The sequence below is a fragment of the Euprymna scolopes genome, chromosome 6 (genome assembly GCF_053919585.1).
Source record: "Euprymna scolopes isolate OS-2025 chromosome 6, ASM5391958v1, whole genome shotgun sequence".
NCBI lineage: Eukaryota > Metazoa > Mollusca > Cephalopoda > Sepiida > Sepiolidae > Euprymna > Euprymna scolopes.
In genome coordinates this window covers 92,429,765-92,455,987 of record NC_136487.1, presented here as the reverse complement: position 1 = coordinate 92,455,987, position 26,223 = coordinate 92,429,765, and the positions used below count along the sequence as shown (strand labels likewise).

Below are 26,223 nucleotides of genomic sequence, written 5' to 3'. Positions count from 1 at the left end.
ATTTTCAAGTTATAAATAGAAAAAGAAAAATGTTAATAGATATCTGTTGCATATACAAACCTCCATAATATTAGTGAAAACCTCTAATACAGAAGGAATACTTCCATTGTATTTTAATTAAAATTGTGTTTGGTTTTGGTATAGGGCTTTGTTTTAAATTATATTCTCAGGTAGAGTGATAGATACTGCAAATACAATTTTAGTTATAACTGTCACTTTCGTATGTGAAAATAGGTAAATTTAGTGAAATTTCAACTTTTGATAACAAATTTTGAACAGTCATAATTCAATGGCTAATTGTGTCGGCCGAAATAAATTTTGTATCATTGTTTATATATTGCGCACATTAAAAAAAAAATTAGATGTGAAAATTAAACTTTGGTTTGGAATACCTACTTGAAATTTTTCCCCCACCCCTCCATTTGCAAAAATGTCACTTATTCAGAAATATCTAGAAGTATGCTCATTAGTCCCTCAATCCATCAAAAGTTGACATTTTTTTCACCTTATTCGAATAGTAGTGACTACAAGTTTTACTTATTTTGATCTTGTCAAATGAGTTTAAACCGCATTGTTGTTTTTGTTTTCTATAGGGAGATGTTGGATAATGATGTTAAAATTAGAGGCAAGAAAAGTAAAAAGGTAAGCATAATTTTTTGCTGTTAATTGCAAATGAATTGCCAAACTAGTTTATTGTTTTCTGGGTTTCATTTCATTTAAAAATATTAATGGTCCAAAAATTTTTTTAATCTTTTGCTAAAGAATATATTCTACAAGAGGATTCAAAAATGGCTCTTGTTATTAAGTGCTTGTGATTTATTATTGAAATGTGATTCTTACAAGACATTAATATGATATGAAAAATGTATGGCACAGTTCTGTTTAGAATTCAATGAGTACCGGCATTCACCATCATTCAAAAAGCAGCTTATAACTCTCCTTTGCTCCATATTTTGTGCATTGGTTCTTGCATTCCATAACCAATTACATTTCATAACCAATGTTTATGGTTTATGACAAAGGGGAATAATTGCTGTTTTTTTTAGGGCTGCTGTTGTTTAAGTGGGTGATATGTGGATATTTTCAATTATCTCATAGTATTCATCATCATTCAAGTGTCAGTTTATCCATCTCATTAACCTTTATCTTCAAGTTGTAAAGAGGATACTAGAAAGAACAAAGCTGTAAATTTAAAACTTTATTTGATAACGTCTTCAATTACAAAACATACTTCTGCAGGTTTACATATTTATTTTTATATATTTATTTTTCATTTTTTTTTTTTTTTTTTTTTTTTTTTTTTCAGTCCAAAGATAAAACCTCTGAGTTTTTGGAGACAAATACACCACAAAAATCTAAATCTGGTCGTCGACATGGTAATTTAAGAGGCAGAAAAGTAAGTTTAAGAATTTTTATCAAAAGGCTACTCTTTTTAATCTATTTTTTAATTTCCATCCTCCACCACAGCCTTGAAAAATTGTCTCCAAAGATGACAAATATTGCAAAAGAACCTTAAAATGTAGAGGAGATGAAAGTTCTTGTGTGAATTTATGGACTGGATGTCTACCAACTAATATTTTAGGGTTTTAGGTGAAGGAAAACCCTGAAATAATAGGTTCAATGAGATAGGCCTACAACACATGACAAACGGTGCACCTGTATAGACATTACTTACCTGGTGAAGAAAGTACGTCTTCTCCACAAAGCGTGGTCAGCTGTAATCCTGTTCATCTGTTAATCCGATGCTCACATGTCATTCTTGGCAGAGTCCCTCATATCAAAAGCAGATTATAAAGAAAGTTTTGATTTTAACTATTAATATGATTACAATTTGGTTATCTTTAAATCCAATTTTAATTATGATTAACTATTAATATGATTACAACTTGGTTATCTTTAAATCCAATTTCAGATTTTCTCATTGCTAGTATTCTCATATTTCTCATTTTTCGGCTGTCAATCTATTCTCATATCTGTAACCCTATTGAGTAGCTATTCATTAATGGTGACCTCTCGCCCCTCCAATAGTAAAAGAAGGAAAGAAAAAAAGAATAGGCAATAGAAATTATGATAGATCCAAGAAGATGTGGCTCCAATGTGTAAGAGATATGACTGCATGCAACTTGAGTGATATCAATTATTTGGACAAGACTATATGAAAGCAGATGTGAGATATCACCATCTTGTGTAGCAGCATCCTAAATACCAGAACCAGATGAAAAAAAAAACGTTTTGTGTTTTATCATTTTATTTACTTTTTAATTTCAGAAATCTAAAAACAAAACAGATAAGCATCATTATGGCGATGTAGAAGATAAACACTGTGTGGAGAAAGTAGAGGAGGAAGTGCCTCGGCAATGTTATGGCATTGGTTGTCCAGAACAAGCCTGGCCAAATTCTAAGTATTGTTCAGATGAGTGTGGAATGAAGATGGCGAAAAAGTAAGTCATTCAACCTACTTTTTTTAATTCTTAATCCTTCAACATTTGAACTTAATTCATTAAATCAGTTATTTAAGAATAAAATTCTGTAATCTTTGCAGCATATAATCTTCTGCAGAATTCTGATAATATAAATCTATATTGTAAATTATCCATGATGAATTAATATAATCACTTAAGAGATTTCTTTTATACACACACACACGCACACATATATATATATATATGTATATATATAATTATTTACTATAATAATTATTAAATACCTACAGACACTAGTGTTTCATCCTTTTGGGAATCAGTGCAGGGTGTCACGATTAACACCAATCGATAGATTCAAACCCAGTGACAGAAGCCATTCCTAATCCATTCAGTTAGCATTAACTACGAGAAATACTGTTTAATTTAAACATTTATTTTTTAAAATGCTTTTTAACATCTGTCAGCATGATCTAATCATATGATGATCTGTGCATAAGAGCTAAATTGACCGACTTTAATTCAACTGAAAGTGCTCAATGATAAGAAATGAGTTTCTTAAAGGTGCTGACATAATTACTTACTATAATAATTATATATATATTCTGTGATCTTTGCAGCATATAATCTTCTGCTACAGAATTCTAATAGTATAATATATATTATAATGTTAGAATTCAAGACCAACTCGACTAATTATACTAATTCAAAATAAAATTCATAAATGCTATCTCAGAAGTTATTTTGTAGGTTTATTTTGCCTTCAATTTTGTGAGGATCAGCAAACCTCACCTATTGATCTAATACTGACCATTACCTGAGACTTGTGTGTCGCAAGCCCATATCCCTTGGAGTAAAATATTTTCTCTCCCTACTGAACAAGCAACTAAATGCATCAAAGCAGCTGCCATTGAACAAAGGCATAAGGTATTCCACAGGTTCAACTGCAATAAGTCAGATACAAACAGGCTAAAATTTATATATAAGCTAGAAATCGTAAAAGTGAAATAGCTGCAGCTAAGAGAAAATATACTGAATTGATCAGAAAATCATTGGGTCACAGAAATTAGGGACTCTTGATTTCTGGAAAATTTCTAATAGTGTAGTGAATAATGGTCAAACAACAATTATATATCAATTAACTATCCAACAACAATGATGTCGCAGTTCTTCATTATTGTAGCAAAATTTAAAAATTGAAATTGAAAACAATTTTTGCTAAAATTGGCAAAATATTTTCCGTTTTCAGAAAAGATTTACCTCCCTTTTGTTACAATTCGAACTCTCCACGGTTTCTTTTTTACAAAACTCAATCTTTGCTAATCGTCTTTGAAAACTATTTTCATTAATAGTTAATTTTCTCCCTTATCGTTTTTCGTGATTTTTTAATATGTTCATTACTGTGACATAACATTCAGTAGAAACCATTAGTTTCACTTGAAATTCTAATGGAGAAGAAACAAATCGCTTGCATGACAATTGAAAAAGCTGAAGCACTTTCCTGGCGGTTCATCCCCAGTTTCACCTCACAAACCACTCCCTCCAAAATTTCCTTTTGTGAACAGATGCCACACTTAATGATCTGATGATCATTCCTTCCCATATCCATTATATAAAATCCCTAGACACCTCCATGGCGTGTAAGCCTGATCTTTGTTATACTAATAAAATACTCTGCTGAATTAGCCATGTTTTCTCCAAACTCTACAACAAATACAAACACATATAGCATACAAGGCAAGGGAAGCTGGAGTATTAGCCCTTGATATACTCAAAACCTTTAACAAGAGCTTGCATGTAGGTTTTCTTATGAAAATTAAATCGTACAATATTACTGGATGAATACTTAATATAATTAGATCCTTCTTGGACAAAAAAATTATTCAGGTTGCCCTTGATGGCCATACATCCAAACAACATAACATTAATGCATGTGTGCCTCAGGGGTCAATCCTTGGATCTTTATTATTCCTAATTTTCATAAACGACCTCTTTAATGAAATCTCACCCAGTCATTGTAGAGATTTTTAAATACTGGAAAGCCTTCTACTGGAATAGTTTCTTCCCTTGAACTGCTTTACTTTTAAATTCCATCTCTATTCCCTAATTGTGCTAACATGCAGAAATTTAAATATAATGTGAACAAACATCTTGCTGCTCAACTCCCTACTTAGAATGTCCCTGTAGACATGGTTCCTAATTCGCAGTAGTCCCTTACATCTCAGTAGCAATGTTTTGAGTTCAATATGAGTGAAAAAAATACAGGGTTAATTTTAAGCTATTTGATAAACACTGATTTTTCTTGCAATGCATTTATTTTTTTTACAATGTATTTAAAATGTATTTAAAAAACTTGTTTTTAGTTGTGTTGCATATAGTCATGCATATTTGAAATATATTCTCATAAAGGTAGTGTGAAAAGTTAAGGAAACGCTTCTTCAGCCATATCACGCCTTTAATATCTCTGAAAGAAACCAGACTGCATCTGTGGACCAAAGGGCTGACATGGAAATACCCTTCTCAAAGGCCCTCCCTTCTGGCTCAGAATCATTCTGGGTTCAGTAGAAGCTACTCAACTGCTCTAGAATATGGATGGAACTATTAAAAGTTACTACAGCTAGATGAGGCTGCAAAACTAGTCTGACCATCTGCGAATGTGGAGAGGAGAACGATACGATGTGGCAGTGTTTACTGTTTTGCTTACCCTCTACTGCTCAACTAGTGCAGCTTGAAAGATCTGGCAGAGTACAATAATAATGCAAAGAACTTTGTAAAAAAGTGGGAAACTATTGTATAATCACATGCTTTAAAGATATGCGAAGAGGCACAGTTTCAGAAAAGGGGGTTTATTGTATCTAAGGAGGGTACAATGTACCCCTTTCTCTAAAAATGTGCTGCACTCACACAACTCTCTTCTTCACATCCTCCAAATATTTGGAAATTATACCAATTGCAGAAGCCATTTTGAGGCTACATGAAATCATTATTTTCGTACATATTTCTTCCTAGAATTAATTTGCAAGCAATGGTTCTGTTGAAAAAAAAAATGTTTTAAGTTATGTATTATTTTTTTCTTTATTGGAATCCTTTGAGATGAGTAATTTGTGTACTTTTTTATTTGCAGACTGTTATCCTCATCTTCATAGTTATTGTTTCACAACGTTTCGGCCAACTCGGCACGATGGATAGAGACGTTGAATCTCTACAGTTCCAGGTGAGCATTGTCCGAAGATAGCAGTATCAATCCTACCCAAAGCAGGTCAGAGGTTTAATTGACCAAAACATGGTGAGACAATAACTATGGAAGGCAGTAATTACTGGGGATACAGTTATGAGACTTAGCATTCCTGTCTCGTTGCTGTGAATCACTTGAGGAAGGCCAGAGGATGAGTTGGCTGAAACGTGGTGAAGTAACAACAACTATGAAGATGAGGGTAACAGCAAATAAATAAAAAAAATGTTTTAAGTTGTGTTCACACAAAAAAGTAAATGTTAAGTTTCTTTCTCTACATCCACAACAATAAAATCTTGTATCAAGCTAATTTGTTTTAACTTTTTAAAAATTACAATTGTTCATTTATCACAACTACAACATTCAAGATTTGTGATTATCAGTACTGTCATTATGTGGCGATGAAGAAACAGTTGTAATCTTTTTATTGAAACTAATTTATTGGATACAAGATTTTGTTCTTATCATAATGTTTCAATTCATATATATTTAAATTTGAATTATATGCATAAAATAATTTAATTATTTAACTTGTATTTAATTTTTTTCTTCATATCAAGCCGCTTGTGTGACCTTCTGCCTCCCAAAATCCAACAATGGCAAAGCAGTCCGTGCATAGCAGAGGAATACAACAAAAAGTCCCTTGAGAAAATCCGACGCCAACAACAAATCTGTCAACAACGTCTCAATGAACTTTATGTCAAGCACCAAGAATTAAATGCACTTATTGAAAAAGCAAAACAATCCGCAGTTGTTGAAACTGAACAAGAAGTAAGTTGAACTGTTGTCATTTTTTTCTTTTAGTTTCCTTTTAATTTCTTTTTATATTTGTTTTAGTCCCCCTCCTTTCCCGCCTACATTTTTAATTTAAAATTATTTTTATTATTATGTCTCTCAGTTTTTTCGCTCTTATTCCTCTTATATTATTTCGATTAATAAGAATATGACTTTATAGTAGTAATGCCACAAACAATCTTGCCTCAAAGAAACAGAAGGTGTGTTCTCTTTGCTACCAGCATGTGGAAACCAGAAGATGCAAGAGGGGTGACTTGTTTTATGAAGCCAAATGTGATAAACCATGTGATCATGTGAAGTGGCAAGATTTAATGAGCATAAAAGGAACCAAACGGGGGAGGGGGGGGGGTTGTGTATGAAATTAATGCCTGGTGAAGGAATTATGACAGCACAAAGCGATTTGCAATTATATACTGAAGAAAGCTTATGAGTTAAAGCGAAAATTTATTCCCCATTAATGTAGAGATTGAATGTAGAACTTGTGAAACATGACTTTAGAGACTAGGTGATGGAGTGTTTCAGCTATCAGATCCACTACAGGAAGTATGGAAGAACAATAGAAGACACTGAAGGATACACTGTTGACGATAACAGACCAGATTTGTGGGTGGATATAGTGACATGGTGGTTGAAGTGTATTTTAAAAAAAAAAAAAAAAAAAAAAAAAAAAAAGCAGAAATAACAAAGTCTGTGAAAGGTTTGTGAATAAGGATATGTATTTGAAGGCTAAGAAGAAAGCAAGGAGGCTTAGAAAGCCAGTTTTCCAGATATGCTATGAAAGGATAACCAAATAAATGAAGTATTCAGGATAGCTAAACTGATAGCAAAGATAAATGCGGATATTGTAGGTGAGAAGTGCATTTGAAATGACAGCAGATGAACAGAACATGAAGGATGTTTAGAAATGCCATTATGAAAAATTGTTGAATACTGAGTTTTTATGAAACTGTGAAAATCTAGAAGTTGTTGAAGCAGTATCTGGCCAAGCTATAATTAAGAAAGAAATGGTACAAGAAGCTGTAAGATGAATAAGAGTTAGGATTGGATGACTCTCAGGCATTGTTGTAGCACTGTTCAAGGCTGCAGATGAAACAAGCATTGAGATAATCACAGACTTCACAAATCAAATCATAAAAGAAGAGTTTCTCCCAAAAATGATTATCAGAGTAAAGGGGAAGCACTAGATAAAGGCTTCAGGTTCATGTGATTGAGAGAATAATTGAGTGACAAATAAGAAATTAGATAAATATAGCTGAAATGCAGTTTTGTTTTATACCTTGGCTAAGTATCACTGATGATATATTTATCCTGAGACAAATGTAAGGAATGTACCTTGGTAAGAAGAAGAACCTGTATTTTGCTTTTGTGAAAATTATTGATAAAATGCCAAAAGAGGTTTTCTGGTAAGCATTGTGTAAACTAGGGGCAAATAACTTGTTGGTGATGGTTGTTCAAGCAATGTACAGAAATGCTCAGTTATATTAGCTTTAACAGCACATTTAGTGACAGTTTTATTGTTGAATAGGAGTTTTGTACTGAGTCTATTGCTTTTCATTTATACCTTAAAAGTATTGTCCAGGGAGTTTTGCTCAAATTGTTCGAAAGAAATGCTGTATGCTGCTGATAATTTAATACTTGCCTGTAAAACAGTCATCCGTCATTAAGTTAAAGACTTGGAAGAATGGAATGTAAAATAAGTCTAAGAGTGAATGTTACCAAGACCAAAACAATGTTCAGTGGTTGTAGTCTTGAAAAGCTTCCCCAAAGAGAAAAGTTTCCCTGCTAAGTTTGTGGAAAGAATCAATTTTTTCTGATACTTGTAAGTATTGGCTACACAAGAAATGCAGTGGACTTACTGGTAAGTTGATAGATGATAACCAATTTGTGTGCAAGAAGTGTAAGACAATGGAAGTAAATGAGAATTGAAATGTGGATAACACGGATGTGATGGCAAAGTTGAATGAATGAGTTCTTGAGTTAATAGATGTAGAACAGTTATGATAACAGATTCAATTCAAAACTGAAGACCAAATAAAACATGAGAGGAAGTTATGAAAATAGACGTGAGAAATAAAAAACCTGACCAAAGATAGGTGACTTTGGAAGTCAATTTCTTCAAGCTATGCAACACATGCCAGCATGTAAAACATGTTAAACCAAATATGAAAGTAATTATTTTTTATTTTGTGTTTACTCGCAATTAACAAAAACCAATATATTTTCTTTTTTTATCCAGAAGCAGTTCGGAATGGTCAAAAGGATGAATTTTAAAATAATAAATCGGGAGAAAAAAAATTTCATCTTCTAACATGTCAAAATTTTAAAATGAAGTATATTAAAGCTTGTAAAAAAAAATTTAATAAGCATAAATATTTCTACTATATAATAAAAGGCAATGTATAGTTGTGTATATATAATATCGCTGAGTCATACAAAAGTTAGTGGGTGTAAAAAAAAACAAAAAAAACTGCCGGATGAATCCATTTAAAGTATTTAGAGGACTTGAGAAAGCAAATCTATTTCCATAATGTGACATTTTCTTTTTTCATCCTGCTTTCTAACCTCCCCCCCCCATTTTTTTAACTTTGAAATGTTTTCTAACTACATCGATTCAAATATTATTTTATATGACTATCAGTGCAAACACTGGGGAAGGATAAATTTTTTCATCTTTTTTGACAGGTTGTAAACTCGTTCAATGTGGTTATTAATTGCATCCCACTAACAAAGAAAACATATTTCAATACTAAATGAAGCTGAGGGAAGGGTGAAATATTTTTTTATTTAAAGAAATGAGTTATGTTTCTATTTCTTGCCTCCTGATGAGGACAGTTAGACATAAGGTCGGTTTTAAACGTGGGGAAAATCCAGCTCCACAAAAAAGGGCACTCTGGATTGGAGCAAGAATAAGTTGCTCCAGTATAGGATTTCTCCTTCACTGACTGCAGACAGAAAATTTGAAATGTAGTATCAGAACAGATGTTCTGACACTACGATCCTGTCTCAATCTATTCAATTTAAATAGATATACACAGCAAAATCCCGGTTCACTGAGTAATGTTATAGTTAATTAACTTTGATTATTTAAAACTTGTTTTAATAAATATATTACATGTAATCTTGATTTCTTATTCTTTGCGTTTTTTTATATATATCATAAATTTGTCAAAAAAAAAATTAAAGAAAAGCAATGATGCAAAAATTTCAGTAAATACATATTACAATGGAAGAACCAATAATCTGAATTTAAATAATAGAAATTACCAAAAATTACCTATATCCAATCTAATAGATTTCGTACTATCAACTAAATTCCAACCCCTGTCTCATCACTGCAATGTTGCATCCCTGTGCCTATTTTACAAGTATTTTAATGGAATGTGTTCTAGTGAAGTCACTGCATATCCCCTAGACATATATACCCCTGACAACCCTTCACTGGAGAAGTCCCTAGATTCCAGAAAGCCTTTTATTCTAATAGCTTCTTCCTTTGGACTGCTAGACTTTATAATTCCCTCTCTGCTTCCCTGACTGTACTAACATGCAGAAGTTTAAATGTAATGTGAAGACATCTCACACATCTCCTCATATAGTCTTTTATAGATATGGTCCCAAATAATATCCCCCTTACGTCCAACTGGCAATATGCCTTGTTTGGAGTGACCAAGAGTTAAAAAAAAAAAAAAGTACTATCATCATTATTTATACCTGTGTATGTGTTTGAATATACATCTCCACAAAACAGTTGATATTTAAATGGGAATAGAAAAAAGGTGCTATGAATTTGGAAGTAATTGATTATTTGGAGAAAACAGTACTTCCAAAATGATAAGTATTATTCTTTGATATTAAATATTCCTGACTAAGGATAAGCCTTAAAACAGAGGCTAATCAAGTAATAAATAATTAATTTCTGCATCAAATAACCTAAAAATATATATAATCGGCCAAATTACTACTACTACTAGTACATAACAATTTGCAAAGCGCTTTTTAATCCACTTTTCTTTTTTTCTTTATGATTTCTGTTGTGTCGTAGAACAACAGTGAAAATAAGAACAATCAAGTCGAGGTTCGGTTAAGTGTATTAATAATGTACAAAGATAGGAAAGCGTGTATATCTGCTGGGCACTCAGCTAGGAGTTGAAGTGCAGTCGCATCTATCACCGGTGTTGGAACTACTAGCGCTATTTATAGTGCTAATCGGTGTAAATTCCTCTGTTTAAGGAAGGCCGGTATAACACCCCTCTTTCAAAATATGAAAATATCTCGTCTGGGATTAATAACGTTTTTGTTTTGGCTTCATCCTAATCAATTCTGTTGATTTCTGTTTTCTGTTTGATCTTCTCCAGAGCTGTCTCTGATATGGGCACCTGAAAAGTATCAAACACTGTGTCCATGATGTCCTCCTCGGGCGATCTACTCACCTCACTGTTTGAGTATCTTTTCTGAATTTGGTTAGTGTGACGTTTGTGCATGCTGTCTGGTCCCTTAATCATGTTGCCTATTTGTTTCTCAACAATGCCAGACTCCCAGAAAGTCTTATTATTTTTGTGAATCTTGTAGAATACTCTTTCGCCAACTTTATACCATTTTTTTGTTATCATTTTTTTGAGGTTTGGCCTATTCTGGTTTGGTAAGAACTTGTGAAAAATCGATCTAACCTTGTGTCCGAACATAACCTCAGCAGGTGTCTTCGACATTTTGATGTTTGCATTCGAAGTGACTGTAGACTTGTAAAAACTGTTGGATTGACTTATCCGTTGGCGACCCACTAGCTTTTTCAGAGCTCTCTTGAATGTGTCAACAAATTTCTCTGCTTGTCCATTACTTCTTGGGTGGTATGGCGAATGGTTATATGCTCGATTAGATGATCCTCGCAAAAATGTTTAAATTCGGTAGACATAAATTGCGTTTCATTGTCTGTAACAATGCAGTCTACTACTCCAAACCTAGTGAATAGTTCATACAGGAAGTTGATAGTTACCTCGGATGTGAGATTCTTACATTTTAATACTTCCGGCCATTTAGATAGGCTGTCTACAACAATGAGATAGAACTCATCTAGCGATCCTGCAAAATCTAAATGAATCCTAGACCAAGGTCAGTCCGGTTTTGCCCACAATCCGAATTGGGTCGGAGGAGCTTCCATAGCTAATGCACATCCTCTACACTCCCTGATTTTTCCTTCTTTCTCCTTATCCATGTTTGGCCAATAAACGAAAGAGTGCATAAGGCTTTTCATTCTTGATATAACTGGATGTCCTACATGGAATTCCTTGAGCATTCTTTTCCGTAATGTCGCAGGAATTACGACCCTGTCGCTATATAACAGGATGTTATCGTAAATTGAATAAATTTCTTCGTCCAGTTCGTTATTGTTGATCCTTTCTTTTGTGCGTATAATAAATTTGTCCACCTCTGCCTTACTCTTAATCTCATCAAGCGTTACTGTGTGGCATAACATATTTTTTACTTCAACTTCCGCTTGAATGCCTGCTATTACCATATCCTCCAATGGTTCTGTCTGCTTAGGTATTAACCTCAATAACCCGTCTGCATGACCAAATTTTTTAGATGGTACATACTCCATTTAAAAATTGTAATTCAGAAGTATGGTAGCCCATCTTTGGAGTCTATTTGCCGTATGTTGTAGTAGTGACTTTTTCGATCCAAAAATCGTTAATAATGGTTTGTGGTGTTTGTAACAGAAATTGCCTACTGTGCAGGAAACAATGAAATTTCTTTACTGCAAATATAATGCTTAGCGCCTCTTTTTCAATTTGTGAGTAGTTCTTTTTGGCTGGCAATAGTGATCGGGATGAATGTGCTATGGGTTTCACTTTTCCATCATCCATTTTGTGTAAAATGCATGCTCCTATGCCATAGGAGCTGGCATCACTTGCAACTATAATTTCACGCTTGGGATTATAATGTTCCAGAAACAAGTCAGACGTTAAAGTCTCTTTAATTTCCTGAAATGCTTTTTCACACTCTTGCGTCCAGACCCATTTTTGGTCTTTCCTTAACAGTTCATTTAAGGGCGACCTTAGTTTATGCATATTTGGCACAAATACATTGTAGTAATTTGCCAAACCTGTAAAGACGCAATATTTTCTGGAGCAGGCATATTCTTTATTGCACTCGATCTATCTGGATCCGGGCTTCTTCCATGTTTATCGATGATTTGTCCCAAGTATTTTATTTTCTCCATGAAAAATGTACATTTTTCCTGTTTTACTTTAAATCCATAATCCTGGATCCTTTTGAATACTTGGTTTACATGAGCTTTGTTATTCTTTGCTAGCGCTTTTCATTAACACATCGTCCAGGTACCCTACTGCAAAATCCAACCCATTTAACATAATGTCCATAATTTGCTGAAAAATCGCAGGGGCGACTTTGACTCCAAAAGGAAACTTGTACAATCCCTTATGGGTATTATACATAGCAGCTTTGAACACTCCTCATCGACTGGAACTTGTAAGTACGCCTCCCTGAGGTCGATTTTAGAAAAATATTTCCCTCCACTCAGTTTCGCAAATATCTCTTCAGGGCTCAGGAGAGGTCAATGGTGATCTTGTAATGCCCTGTTTAAGCCTGTCACGAAGTCGGCACACACCCGAATCTCCTTACTCTTTTTTTTTATGTAAACCATTGGTACAGCCCACTCACTGTGATCAATTTTTCTGATGACACCCTTGTTTTTGAGTCTTTTTAATTCACCATCTATCTGTTCTATAGTGGTGTATGGAACATTTCTTTTCTTTCTGAACACTGGCTGTTCATTTACTTTTACATCAAATTTTGCTACCGCTTTTGTACACCTTCCCAAACCGCCTGAAAATACATCTGGGGAAATTCTCTTTTAACTTAAGTTTTTCTGCCTCAACATTTGAATCCTCAACCTTTTGGCAAAATGAGCTTAAAGGCAAATCCCATAGTCTAAACTTTTTGAACAGATCAGTTCCAAAGAGGTTGTTTGATTTTCGCATGACAAAAATTCTTGCTTTTTTGGCCCTGTTCTGGAAAAATATATTCGTCAATAATTTTCCTTCAAAGGTAATTTTTTATCACTGACACTTCTCGCCATTTTATGTGATTTAATCATAGGGGGTCTCCCAAGCCTCTTCCATGTCTATACATTAATAGTGGAAATGTCAGACCCACTATCAAGCTGTAACCTAACTTTCTTTTTAAACATTTTGACCTGTACATATTTCCGGATATTTTGTTCCTCAGGTTCAATTTTCATAAGTTTAATGGATGTCTTTCTACCAGATTTTTTTCTACAATGCGATGCTTTATTCCCTTTCTGGTTGCAGTTGTCACATTGTTTGAATTTGTAGGGACACTCATTGTACCAATGTTTATTTCCACACCTCCAACATGGTCCAGGTGGATCTTTTCTCTGTTTCTTTCTCTGGTTATTTTTTGAAGTCGAATTTTTCTTTTGATGGATCTTTTTAATATGCGACACTCCGCTTTCCTCTATGTCACGACTGTCTTGTTTCAACGCAATAAACCGTTCAATCTTCCGCTAAGTTTTGTAGTTTTAAATATGGTTTGTTTTCGAGTTTATTTAAAACGCGACGCCTGATTTCAGTATCTTTACAAACCTTGCACAAATATCAAACATTTAAAATTATCTGGTGATAATTCCTCCAGTTTAAAATCGTCGCAATGCTTGTTCATTATACTTGCATAAGTAGTGCAGTCGTCTTCCTCTCTTCTAGTAACATTCATACATTTATATCGCCTATGGAAAAGAGACGTTTTTGCAGAAAACAGTTCTGTAAGTAGCGTAACTGTTTCTTGGAAGTTCAACTCACTGGTCTTTTTGGGAGAATAAAATTCACAAACTTTGTATGCTTGGCTGTTCCCAATTTTCTTAGCAAAAGCCTACCTTTTTTCGCGTCTGACCAGGTACCACAATCCGATATAAAAATATCCTCATATTGTCTATAGTACTGGACGAAATTGATATCGTCCTCTGGATTATAATTGAAATTTTCAATAGCGGCCCACACAGCTGTTTGATAAAATGTGTTATGATTATCATCCGCTTTAGTTAACTGTGTCGCCTCCAGAATTTTTCTTTGTTCCTCCTGTGTTTTCATCAATGTGTCCTCGAAGCGTTTCTGTTGTTGAAGCATTTTTTCTCCAAATGCTTGTTTAAATCTCTTTTCTCTTTCTACTTGTTGTTGAATTTGCTGCTTTTGCAACGCGGGATTTTGCTCTGCCTGGAATTGGAACAATTCCAACAGTGAATCTTTGAATTTCGCATCCATCATACGAATTCAGTTTACAATTTACGCTTGTATTAAATAAATATTCCTTAGTAAAAAAATCAACCAAGTTTTCTTTCCCAATTCTTTTGTTTGAAGAACAACAGTTTAGCAGTTCTTTTGTAACTTAATTTGTTGAATGCTATATTTCTAGTCTTACTAGAAACAATCCAGCGAAATAACATTTTTTTATTTGCACACGTTTTTACATAGCAAAAATAAAATCTATCGCTTTAAATATCCGAATTCGTATAGGAAACTTTTAGGTTTTTTTTTTGGTTTTTTTTTAACCCTCTTTGCTTTTTGCAAAAAATGACTTGATTCTTTACGTGTTTGCTAAGCACAAATGACGTACACGAATAATTATTTTTCACGGTTTGTCTCTTTTTCTCTTGACAAAGTCAAGCATGTTTTCTTTCTTTTTTTTTTTTTCAAATCCAAGATGTTATCGAAATAACAATAAGCTTACATGGTATTTGCTAGTTGGTTTTGGACATTTAACTTTGCAGAAGAAAATTCTTACCATAGGAAAAATGGCTTCTAGTGAAGAAAAAATGAACCCTTTTTCCCCTTTCTAAAACACTTAGTGTGTTCAATTATTAAATAATTGACAACATTCGCGTTTTTCGCTGTAGATTTTGGTAGCAAGTTTTTTCCCGTTGCCAAATTAATATTGTAGTAATTAATTCGCTGTTAATCCTTGTGTATCCAAATATCTGTTAAAATGACGAAGGTGTTCTGCCGTAAAGATTTTAGGAATCTTTATTTCAATCACTTTTGGTGATTCTCTGCAGTGATGGTTGTTTTGATTCCTTGTCGCAAATCTGTTGTGTCAAAAATAAGAACAATCAAGTTGAGGTTTGGTTAAGGAACAAGTGTATTAACAATAATGTACAAAGATAGGAAAGCGTGTATATCTGCTGGGCACTCGGCTAGCAGTTGAAGTGCAGGCGCATCTCTCTCACCGGTGTTGGTATTACTAGCACCGGTATAACAATTTCATATTGCTTTTTGTCTTCCTCTTTATTAATATTTTCATTTTCTTCATTCAATGAAAATTCCTTCAATAAACTCATAAAAAGGAAAATGCTCAAATCTATCACCTTTGTCTTCACTTCATCTTTCCTCTTCTGACAGTTCTCTCTAAAAACTGAAAATTTTCATTTTTGGCATGATGGCTAAGACTTTAAACAATTAATGGGAAGATAGATGATTTTTGTTTCATGAAAGAATGACTTCCTGTCTGCTTTCCTCTACATAGATACTCAATATTTTTCTCTTAATTTTCAGTTTCTTAGTTCAAACTGATTAGAGGACTAGGAAAGTTGAAAGCTTTCACCTCGCCATCCACACACACACACACACACACACATCCACACACACACACACACACACACACACACACACACACACACACACATCCACACACACACACACACACACACACACACACACACACACACACACACACACCACCTCTAACAAAAACAAAATTGATTTGTCAGCTTAATAAATCTAATGATTAACTTATTTGTAAATTTGCCTGTTTTATTTTTCTTTTGATATTAAACATTTTGCAAATTATTTTAAATATTATTTTATTACTTATCACTCGTAAATCATCCTAAGTTGCTTGTCCTCTCTCTTCACACACACACACACACACAAAGGTGCTTGAGATGTGGAGATCTATTTATCCATTTATCTACCTATTATTATATAAAAGGAATTTTGTGTGTGCGTGAGAAATTTCCTATGAACTCGAAAACATCTGGGCCAATTTTTATGAAATTTCACACAAAGGTACTTTATATGCTTGGAGTGTCCTTAAATAGGTTCTGTATTAGAATGTCTTCAATAAGTATCGATAATCCAATGAAAGAAGGAGCAGGCGATTTTGACCAAAATTAACACAGCCTAACATCATGCGTGCATTTGAGAAGTTTTATTACCACACAAACCGAAAGGTCCAACATATAAAATCAACTGTAGGTTGTTTGATGTCAGGAGTGCGTTCAAAATGAATGTTTCTGTTTAAAACACAACTGCACTATGATACTTGACTTTTTCATTATTTATCTTAAATTCAAGTCATTATCACCACACAAGCAGTAAGGCCAGGCATATAAAAACAACAATAGGTTCTTTGATATGACAGAAGCAGGTTCGAAATGAATGTCTGTTTAGAGCACAATTTCACAATAATACTTGACTTTTTCATTTTAAACTTTAACTAAAGCTATCATATAAAAAAAATTATATAAAATCAAGAGTAAGTTCTCTACAGTGCAATGTAAACTACACTGTATTCTAGACTAAGTCAGTGTGGGGAGGCAAGTGAAGCTTCCTCCTGATGCACTGCGATGAGTCCCCTGCTAAAGCAAGCATCAATCAATTTGAGTGAATGATGAACAATTTCACCGATCTCGATGACAATAAAAATATAGGCGTGTGAAATATTTGTTGATTATCATTCAGCCTTGAGCCACGTCGGGTCTCCCTGCTAGTATAATAATATCAGAAATACTAATTATGTCCTTAGATAAAAACCTCAACAACTCTGGAGGAACTTTTTGCACTGAAAAATGAAGTCTTGTTCCAAAATATAAAGAATGTATTGTTGGTATAATTACTGAAGTTTTATGTGAACCTCTAAAACCACTATTTTTTCTACATGAACTAAAATATATATTCCTCTTTTTCTTTCTCTACTTTTTAGGATGATGAAGAAGGAGAATGGAGCATTTATTGTGTCACCTGCGGCAGTGAAATCCAAACAAAAGGTGCCCTACGACACATGGAGAAATGTTTTGCCAAGGTAGATAACTCTGCATTATATTTAAGTAGTATTTTTTCAAAAAACCTATGTTCCTTTTTGATATTTGTTTATACAACGTTTTGGCAATATTGCCTTCAGTTTTCTTCTGATTCTTTTAGATCTATTATATTTAAATTCTAATGAATACATTTAATATAGTATACTACAAAGTTTAGGTACTTTTTTGCTGTTTCATCGTATTGTTTTAAAACAAAATTGAGGGAGGGCATACACACACATTACCCACATGTGTGTGCAAAACAGAAGAATACCTGTTCCAGGATAAGTAAAATTAATTCCCCAACACTCTTATGTCCTTCTATGAAGGTTAAAATCGAAATATAATGCTACTTAACCTTATATCTAGAATCCTTATTCCAATTTTGATCAAAATCCATTACATGATTTTGATTTTTAAAAAATGTCTAAAATTTAAGTATTAAGTTTAAGTAGTTTTAAGAAGAAATTGAGATTCTTTCTTAATTCACGTCTATTGATCAAATTCAAGGCAAATCTTAAATATCTGAATTTTCGATTGGAAGTTGTGCCTATATTATTATTCCTTCTAAAACCTTTTAGAAATACTTTGAAGAAACTGAAATTTAGAAAATCTTTTATCATTGATGGTTAATATCTAGTGTTAAAAGTTCACAAAAATTGGAGGTATCTAAATTTTCACAAAGGTTTCCACCCACTTTTTAACCCTTATATAAAACTAACTTGAACTAAATATAGCCAACATTACAACTCCTTACACCAAACAGCTGTGTTCGAAAATTCCTAATAATTTTAGAAGTGAATCCTGTACACAGAAATATATAAACATGTATACATACCTAACTTTATATATAGAGGGATTGATTTATTCTTCTTTGATTCCACTTTTTTTAAATCTTTGTTTCTGTTTTTAGTTTGAAGCCCAGACTGTGTTTGGTTCTTATTATAAAACACCAGTGGATGGCGACTCCATGTTCTGCGATGTGTATAATCATCAACAGAAGACTTATTGCAAACGATTAAGAGTTCTTTGTCCAGAGCATACGAGAGAACCAAAGGTAAGATTAGTGAATATTCACCAACTCATATCAAGGCATAAAATTAGTCCATATCCACTCTGAGCTTGAACCTGCATTGAGTAGTGGAAGTGACCCTGGTTTGCCTTATCCCTGTCACTAAATAATCTGTCTTTCCCTAGCATGTAGTTTAAGGAAATGTCAAAATGATAGGCTGTTAGTAAGGATGGAACTCATGACCTTAGAGAAAAAGAATGGCTGATTATTCCACTTCAATAAGCAAATAATTTTCATTTGAAAGAATTGAGATTATTTAATATCTAGAATCTGCTGACTTGAGAGAGAGAAGTGAGAGAAAATGTCCAGTGATTTTTATTGATTGCAGCAACAATGTCCATTATCATTTACATCCAGTGTAATTGAGCTTCAATGTAATTGATATCCTGATTGATTTTCAACACTTCCACTACTTTATAGTACTTCCATTTTCTTTCCTTAAGTTACCCTAACTTGTGCAGTTTTAACTAAAACAATTGTCATGGTTTAATCCCTGCCATGTTACATGTGAATGGATGTTGGGCTCTTAGTAGCTTGGTCTTTTTGAGGATGCAGTTAAATGACACAACTATGATTCAGTGGATTTGTAGTGAGCACCTTGGGCTGGTGGATCTGCTGCTTGTCTCTCACTTGTGGATAGGGTTCAAAAGAGAGTCGCCAGCTTGATAGGTCCTGAACTGTCATCTACGCTTCAGCCTCTGTCCCATCGACGAAATGTTGCATCCCTCTGCCTGTTCTACAAATACTTTAATGGTGAATGCTCTAATGAACTGCAAGCACTTGTACCTCCTCGATGTGACTACCCCCAACAAACCCGACCAGCAACTAAGTCCCACCCCTTTACAGTAGAGATCCCTAGGTGTAAGAAAACCTTTTACTCCAATAGTTTCTTCCCCAGAACTGCAAGTCTTTGGAATTCCCTTCCGGGATACTGCTTTCCCAACTGTACTTATATGCAGAAGTTCAAGTGTAATGTGAACAAACATCTTTTTACTCATCTCCCTTGATAATGCCCCCGCAAATTATGTCCCCGATAGTAGCCCCCCTGCTTCAAAGTGGCACTTGCCTTGTTTGGGGTGAAAATTGAAAAAAAAAAAAAAAAAAAAATCTGATTTTACTGTAATTAAGACTGCGAGTGCCTAGACTGAAGTCAATTTGTTGTTGTAACTGTGATGATGTGGATGAAGCACTGGTTGGATAAAAAGATGTATCTACATCCTAATTAATGATTAGCGAGTAAAAGGCAGATCAACATGGAAATCAACTTGAAAAAAATCACTGCTGCCAACATACAACCTACATCTGATGTGGAAGAGACATTAAATGGAGAAGAAATGGCAGAAAGTATTCGCCATTTTGCTTTGTATTTGAATGAATGGTACATGCATAGGATGAAGCACAGGAAAAAGACACTTTGATATACCACCATTTTATGGTACAAATTACTAAATGTTGATCAGCTAACTTTCTGTGAAGACTGTATATGACTTTAAATTGCATAACATTAGGCGCTTCTGTTTGTCTACCTTATTCTCTGTACTCACATAGGTTTTTCATACCAGGAAATTTCTTGTTCATAAAAAAGTAAGATTGTTTTATTTCTTCATGGAGTGCATTATCTTTTTTTGAATCGGGGAAACTTAAAAATACATTTGTGTTTTGTCAATTAGCATGCAACCTGGCTATAATATATATATATATATATATATATATATATAATTTGTTTTTGTTTGCAATATTTTTGAATGAATTCAATTATTTGTACAAAAGTGCATTTTTACATCAATGCGAGTTGGGAATAATTTTCCCTTTTACCAATTTGGTATCCCTAAATGGGGACCGGCATATATATTATTTTTAAAACATAATTATCCATTGCCACTTGTTTTTGTCATCTACGACTCATCAGAGTGGCTGAATCTAGCAAGATTCAAAATTAGGACCCTATATTTAGAAGCCTAAACCTGGGCTATCTCTCACGATTGCTGAATGTATCGCGTTTTATATTGATGTTATTTGTTTTTGTTTGCAATACTTTTGAATGAATTCAATTTATACAAAAGTGCATTTTTACCTATATATATATATAGTATCCTTCACTCTATAATAAAGATCAATATGTATTTATTTGTATATGTATCCACCCCATCACGCAAAATAACCGAGAATAAAAAAAAAAAGAATAAACTACCAGATGAAACCATTTCAAGTGTTTAAAGGAAGGAAGAAAATAGCAAATTTGACTACTTTCCACCAAAGTTTTCTTTTTGTCATTTTGTCTTATACTGATTAATATATTTAAACCTTTTTTTTTTTTTTTTTTCAAACTTTCCTGTCTGAGATATTTCCTTTTTTAACTTCACCAAGATATTATTTTATATGAATATTGGTACAAACATTAACAAAGCATAATTTGTTTTCCCATCGTTTTTGATGGAGGTTGTACACTCCTAAATGTAGATAGTATATGCAAGCCATATACACTGAAACCCTAAAAACCTTCGCTATTGAACAGTTAATAAACAATCTTTATAATCGTATTCAATATTTCATGATTAAGAATAAATAAGAAAATAAGAAAAGCAACCATCTGATCAATCCTGTTATTTGTTGCAACATTCACGCAGCTTGGGTTGAGCTGGCTTCCTCTCTGGCATGCACCACATCTTGCACCATTGATGTAGTTTATATTTCTTTGGACATCATCATAAAATGCTAAGTAATAATCATTTTTGAGTGACACTTTTCTCAATGTTACGGGTTTAGTCTTCATTACAGGCAATACTAACAATATAATAAAAATACAATAAAAATGACTTAAGACTACTATGTGCTAATAGCTGATGGAATGAGAACAATCTACTCCCACAGATTAAACAACGAGTTCAGTTTGAAATTTTGTACAAATTTTTGCGTTCAACAAAACACACTTGAAGAAAGTCGAAATGTTATGGGAATAACATCCCAGATGAAAACATCAGTTTGAATAATTCAATACAAAACTAGTGTCCCCACTCTCAAGGTTATCTTTAAAAATTTACATCTTTTTTTGCAAAATTTATCAAAAGCTAAGATTAGCGGTTATTTTCATGAAGCAAATCTTGTGATTACAGGAAAATAGAAAATTCCAGGGGCAACCTAGGTGGGGAATTGAACAACAATTCACATTACATTTCAATGTCTACATGTTCGTATGGTCAAAACAAGAATGTAATTCTAAAGACAAGTGGTCCTAGAAAAGAAGTTATCACTAGAAAATCTTTCGACATCTAAGGGGTGAGATTTTGCTGCTAGTTGACTATTTTTGCTGAAGGGGACCACACATATCTCACTTGTTTATTTTAAAGTCAAGGATTGAAAACCAAAAATTCTTACAAATTGAACCACTTCCATATACCCATATGTATATAAAAGCATAATGTTTTATGGACATCTGTGTGCCTATACAGTAATTATAGCAAGATCTTTCATTCATAATTTAAAAAGCACATCACGAGAGATATGAAAATAACACAAATTAAAAAAAAAAATGAAATTGTGAAAGAGAAATGAAGTTGTAATTGATAAAAGATGCTGATTTTAATGTTGTTTGTCTTTATTTTATATTTAAACTTTTTTTGTTTTCTGACATCTTTCTTTTAGGTGAGCCATGATGAAGTTTGTGGCTGCCCACTCCTTTCCAATGTATTTGAGGAAACTGGAGAGTATTGCCGTGTACGAAAACGGAAATGCAACAAACACTATTGTTGGGAAAAATTACGAAGAGCACAAATAGATATGGAACGTGTTCGACAGGTAAATTCACATTCCATTGAGCATAGCAATTGCATTTAATTTCTACAGCTGGAATGTAATCTCCCTTCGATTGAAGTTAAATAATTTTTTTTATTTCAATCACATTTTGTTTGTTTTACAAATATTGTTTGAAAGCAAATTACCTTAAAATATTTCACTAGATCTTTCAAAAAGAGAATATACAAAAATAACATTTTAAATAAAATTGTTTGTCTTTGTGTCCAGCTAAAAGTCAAAAATTACACACGCACACACACACACACACACACACACACACACAAAGCTGTTATATTTTATTCAGCATTGCTTCAGACAAATAATATTTAATTAAAAAAAAATCCATTCTTTAGGGTTCAACTGAAGCAGAGTTCATTTAGGGAGTTGACATTTAGAATGCCCTTTTTAATGTAATCGTGTAGTAATTTGGGAAGAAATTACCAAGTCATTAATGTTACTCAAACATTTCAGAAACGCTAATTCCCTGGATGTCATTTAATTTTCTCAAGGTTCTCTTTGGATTGTTATCTCATCAACATCATTTCTCTTCAGATTATTGTGAGAAAGCCGGGAGTCAAGAAATTTGCAATAACTTTGTGTTTTATTATGTGTCGTATGAAAAGGCAAGTTATTCAGCTTACTCAGGAACATTAATAGTAATAATAGGATATTACATTTGTTAAGTAGTATATGTTTATCCAAAAGTGCTGAATATCATAGATAGAGCAGGTGTGTTTGAATGCTGTACATTGCTCTTCAATGTGTTTTGTTATAATGTTGTACAAGAAATTTGGGCGTATTGTACAAGAAATTCGGTGAAATCCATGAGCAATAAAATAATAATACTGTATTATATTTGGTAAGTGGTATATGGAATATGTTTCATAACCTCTTCTATTTTGTTTTTTTATTACCCTGAGCAACACTGTGGAGCCATACTAGTTTATCATATTAAAGGCAAAACGTTTATCAATCCAAAAGTAGAAACTAGAACAACAAATATACTTACAAACCTTTCATCTTAAGGTTCAATATGACTCCGATCCGGTTATGGCTAAAGGAGGGATTGTTTGTTTGTTTTTTTTAATTCTTAAAGATGTTTCAAAAACACTAAAACTAGGTCAGTTTTTTTTGTTTTTTTTATGCTTTCTTTCTGTTATCTCTCTCCGGCAACTGGTTCAATATAAGTGGGGAGTAATTTGAGAGCATATAGAGAGGGAGTAGGGATGGATAAAAGACGTTACACATTTTTAACTTTTTTGTTATCCATGCCTCGAGACAATATGAGATATCTCTGCTAGTACTTAAATTTTTTAATGATTTGTTTACAGTATATTAAAAACTGAGAGGAATGCTATGGAAAGTAAAGGTCTGAAAGTGAATGTTACCAAGATCAGTGATGATCACGTAATAATATTGGAAATCCCCTCAGAAAAAGGAAAGTTTGTGGAAAGGGAGTTAGATGCAATTCAATTTTTTGTGGTACTTTAAGAAGCTTTGTTACCTCTGTGATATCATTGAAGCACAGGAACTTCAGAATATTACCACTGTCGACTAAGGGAAAAAAATCTATCAGGTGTTTGTGTGATAATATATGGAAGCGAAACCTAGCCAGTGAGAGTTGAGATGCATCGCATAGAAATATGAGAACGATACAATGTAATGTGAGTGTTATAGACAGGCTTAGATCTGATGGCCTCAGAGAAAGGCTAAATCTGAACAGTATAGAAAACTGTGTGAAAAAGGAGACTTTGTTGGTATGGTCATGTTGAAAGAATGGATGAGAGTTCTTGGGTTAGTAGATGTAAAACAATTATTCAGCTCATAATGGAAAGCCAAGGTAAACATGAGAGGAACTAATAAGGATGGACCTGAGAGTAATAGAGATAAAGATCTGACCAAAGATAAGTTACTTTGGAAGTCAATTTCTAAAATTTATTTAACACATGCCAGCATGTGAAATGGATATTAAACCAAATATGATGATGATGATGATATTGAATTTCCACTTTAAATAAATGTCAAAATATGAAGATGAGAACCAAACTAAGCTGATAACTTTTTCTTTTCTTTTCAGTGGATGAAGTTGGATGAATTAATTGAACATGAACGCAACATTCGAACTGCTATGTCCAACAGAGTTGGTGTCCTCGGCTTATTACTACACCAAACTGTTGACCACGATCCTTTGACCCCAACGAAAGCCCCTTTTTTAAATGATTGACAGTTTAATGTAAAAACAGTTTGTTTTATCTTTCTTTTAATTCATGTTCATTTCTTAAAGAATTTGAGCAAATTCTTTCTCCTGTATTTTGCCAAACATTTGGGGTCTGCATCAGGAGTGGACATGTTAGGAACTTCACTCAATATCCCCTGACCATAGGTGCTAAATAGGGCTATATTTGGGACAAGCAATTATTTTGGCATCATTTGAAGTGAAAGTGGCACAAAATTGTCCTTCCGTTTGGGTCTTTTAAAAAAAAATCAATTCTCAAATATTTTTCTTTTTTTTTTGTGCCTATTATGGAATATTAAAAATGTCCAAAACTATCTGGAACCATATCAGTTTGTGTTCAAATGTTGGGAAATGATACATTTTCACATGAAGTTTAATAACTAACCTGCAATCCATACTTAATATAACATTGGTGCTGCACATTTTTCTCAGAAATCTATGCAAAATTTATCCAATAAAACATTATTGTAATTGATACTTTATTGTATTTTTAGAAAAGGGAAAATGCCAGCATTTTATTAGTTATCAAATGATGGTTCAGTGCTTTAAGATGAAATTTTTTTTGTTTTTTAATTAGTATATAACAGATAAATCAAATCACATTTTTGTTTCATAATTTACAAATTCCTAAGCAAAAATTTGTTTTTTTTTGTTTATTATTTATTTTATTTCTTAGTATAGATATCAAATACAAGAAAGACATTTTCTGATTACAGTTCCGATTTTCTGAGATGAGGAATGATTGTTTATATTATTTGAATTAATCAGACTAATGTTCAAATAACACTCGAAATGAGAACATTAGTTCGATTAATCCAAATAATAAAGACATTTTCTTATGAAAGCTAAAAGGAAAATTATTCATTTTATCTTTGAATCTTGTGTCAGTTGTCCTTTACCAGAGAAGTATCGTCAGAATTGAAATTGACATAAAATCATTAAGTACTAACTGAGGTACCCATTTATGCTGGGTTTCCCAACGTTTCTTGAATTTTATAGCCCAGATTAGAATATATATTTATTTAAAAAAAAAATATTGAAGTTTAATGATGATGATCGAAATAGTACACATGCACATATATATATAGAGAAATAAAAAGGAACAAACCATGTTATGTGTTCATCAACGTTTCGTCTTTATTTCTAGACTTCCTCTGGATGAATCAAATAATCAGAAATAAAGACGAAACGTTGATGAACACAACACGGTTTGTTCCTTTTTATTTTTTTATTTTGTCCGAATACTATTTCCATTATATACACACACACACGTGTGTGTATATGTATATATATATACTTACTAACTGAAGTACTTGTCTATGATAGGTTTCTCAACTTTTCTTGAATTTTGTAGTACAGATTAGAATGTTATGGACGTCTGTTAAATATTAAAAAGAAAAAAATTATCATTCATGTTTGTGATGGTCAATAGGAAATGACCAAAGGTGAACACTTTATCCATAAGGCCAACAAAAATATTTATTTTTTTTTTTAATTCTTTTTTTAGTTGCTTAAATGAGTTTAGCATAAGGATTATTATTTTAGCTCTATGCATGGATCTAAAATAGTTTG

The 26,223-nt window shown here is 33.0% G+C and overlaps 1 protein-coding gene across 2 annotated transcripts in view; it reads left to right on the top strand.

Moving 5' to 3' along the window:
* The window catches only part of LOC145277793 (CXXC-type zinc finger protein 1-like), an 82,625-nt gene extending 57,499 nt beyond the window's left edge, over positions 1–25,126 (top strand). Inside the window, exons 8-15 of one of the 2 annotated variants that reach the window (XM_080129611.1) lie at positions 594–642; positions 1,307–1,396; positions 2,269–2,441; positions 6,213–6,423; positions 17,455–17,553; positions 18,465–18,608; positions 22,266–22,418; positions 24,493–25,126. In XM_080129611.1, coding sequence (XP_079985737.1) covers positions 594–642; positions 1,307–1,396; positions 2,269–2,441; positions 6,213–6,423; positions 17,455–17,553; positions 18,465–18,608; positions 22,266–22,418; positions 24,493–24,639 — 1,066 coding nt within the window. In that variant the 3' untranslated portion in view covers positions 24,640–25,126. The remainder of the gene's footprint in view (positions 1–593; positions 643–1,306; positions 1,397–2,268; positions 2,442–6,212; positions 6,424–17,454; positions 17,554–18,464; positions 18,609–22,265; positions 22,419–24,492) is intronic. The other variant, XM_080129610.1, reaches the window with a different exon arrangement.
* The last annotated feature ends 1,097 nt before the right edge of the window (positions 25,127–26,223 follow it).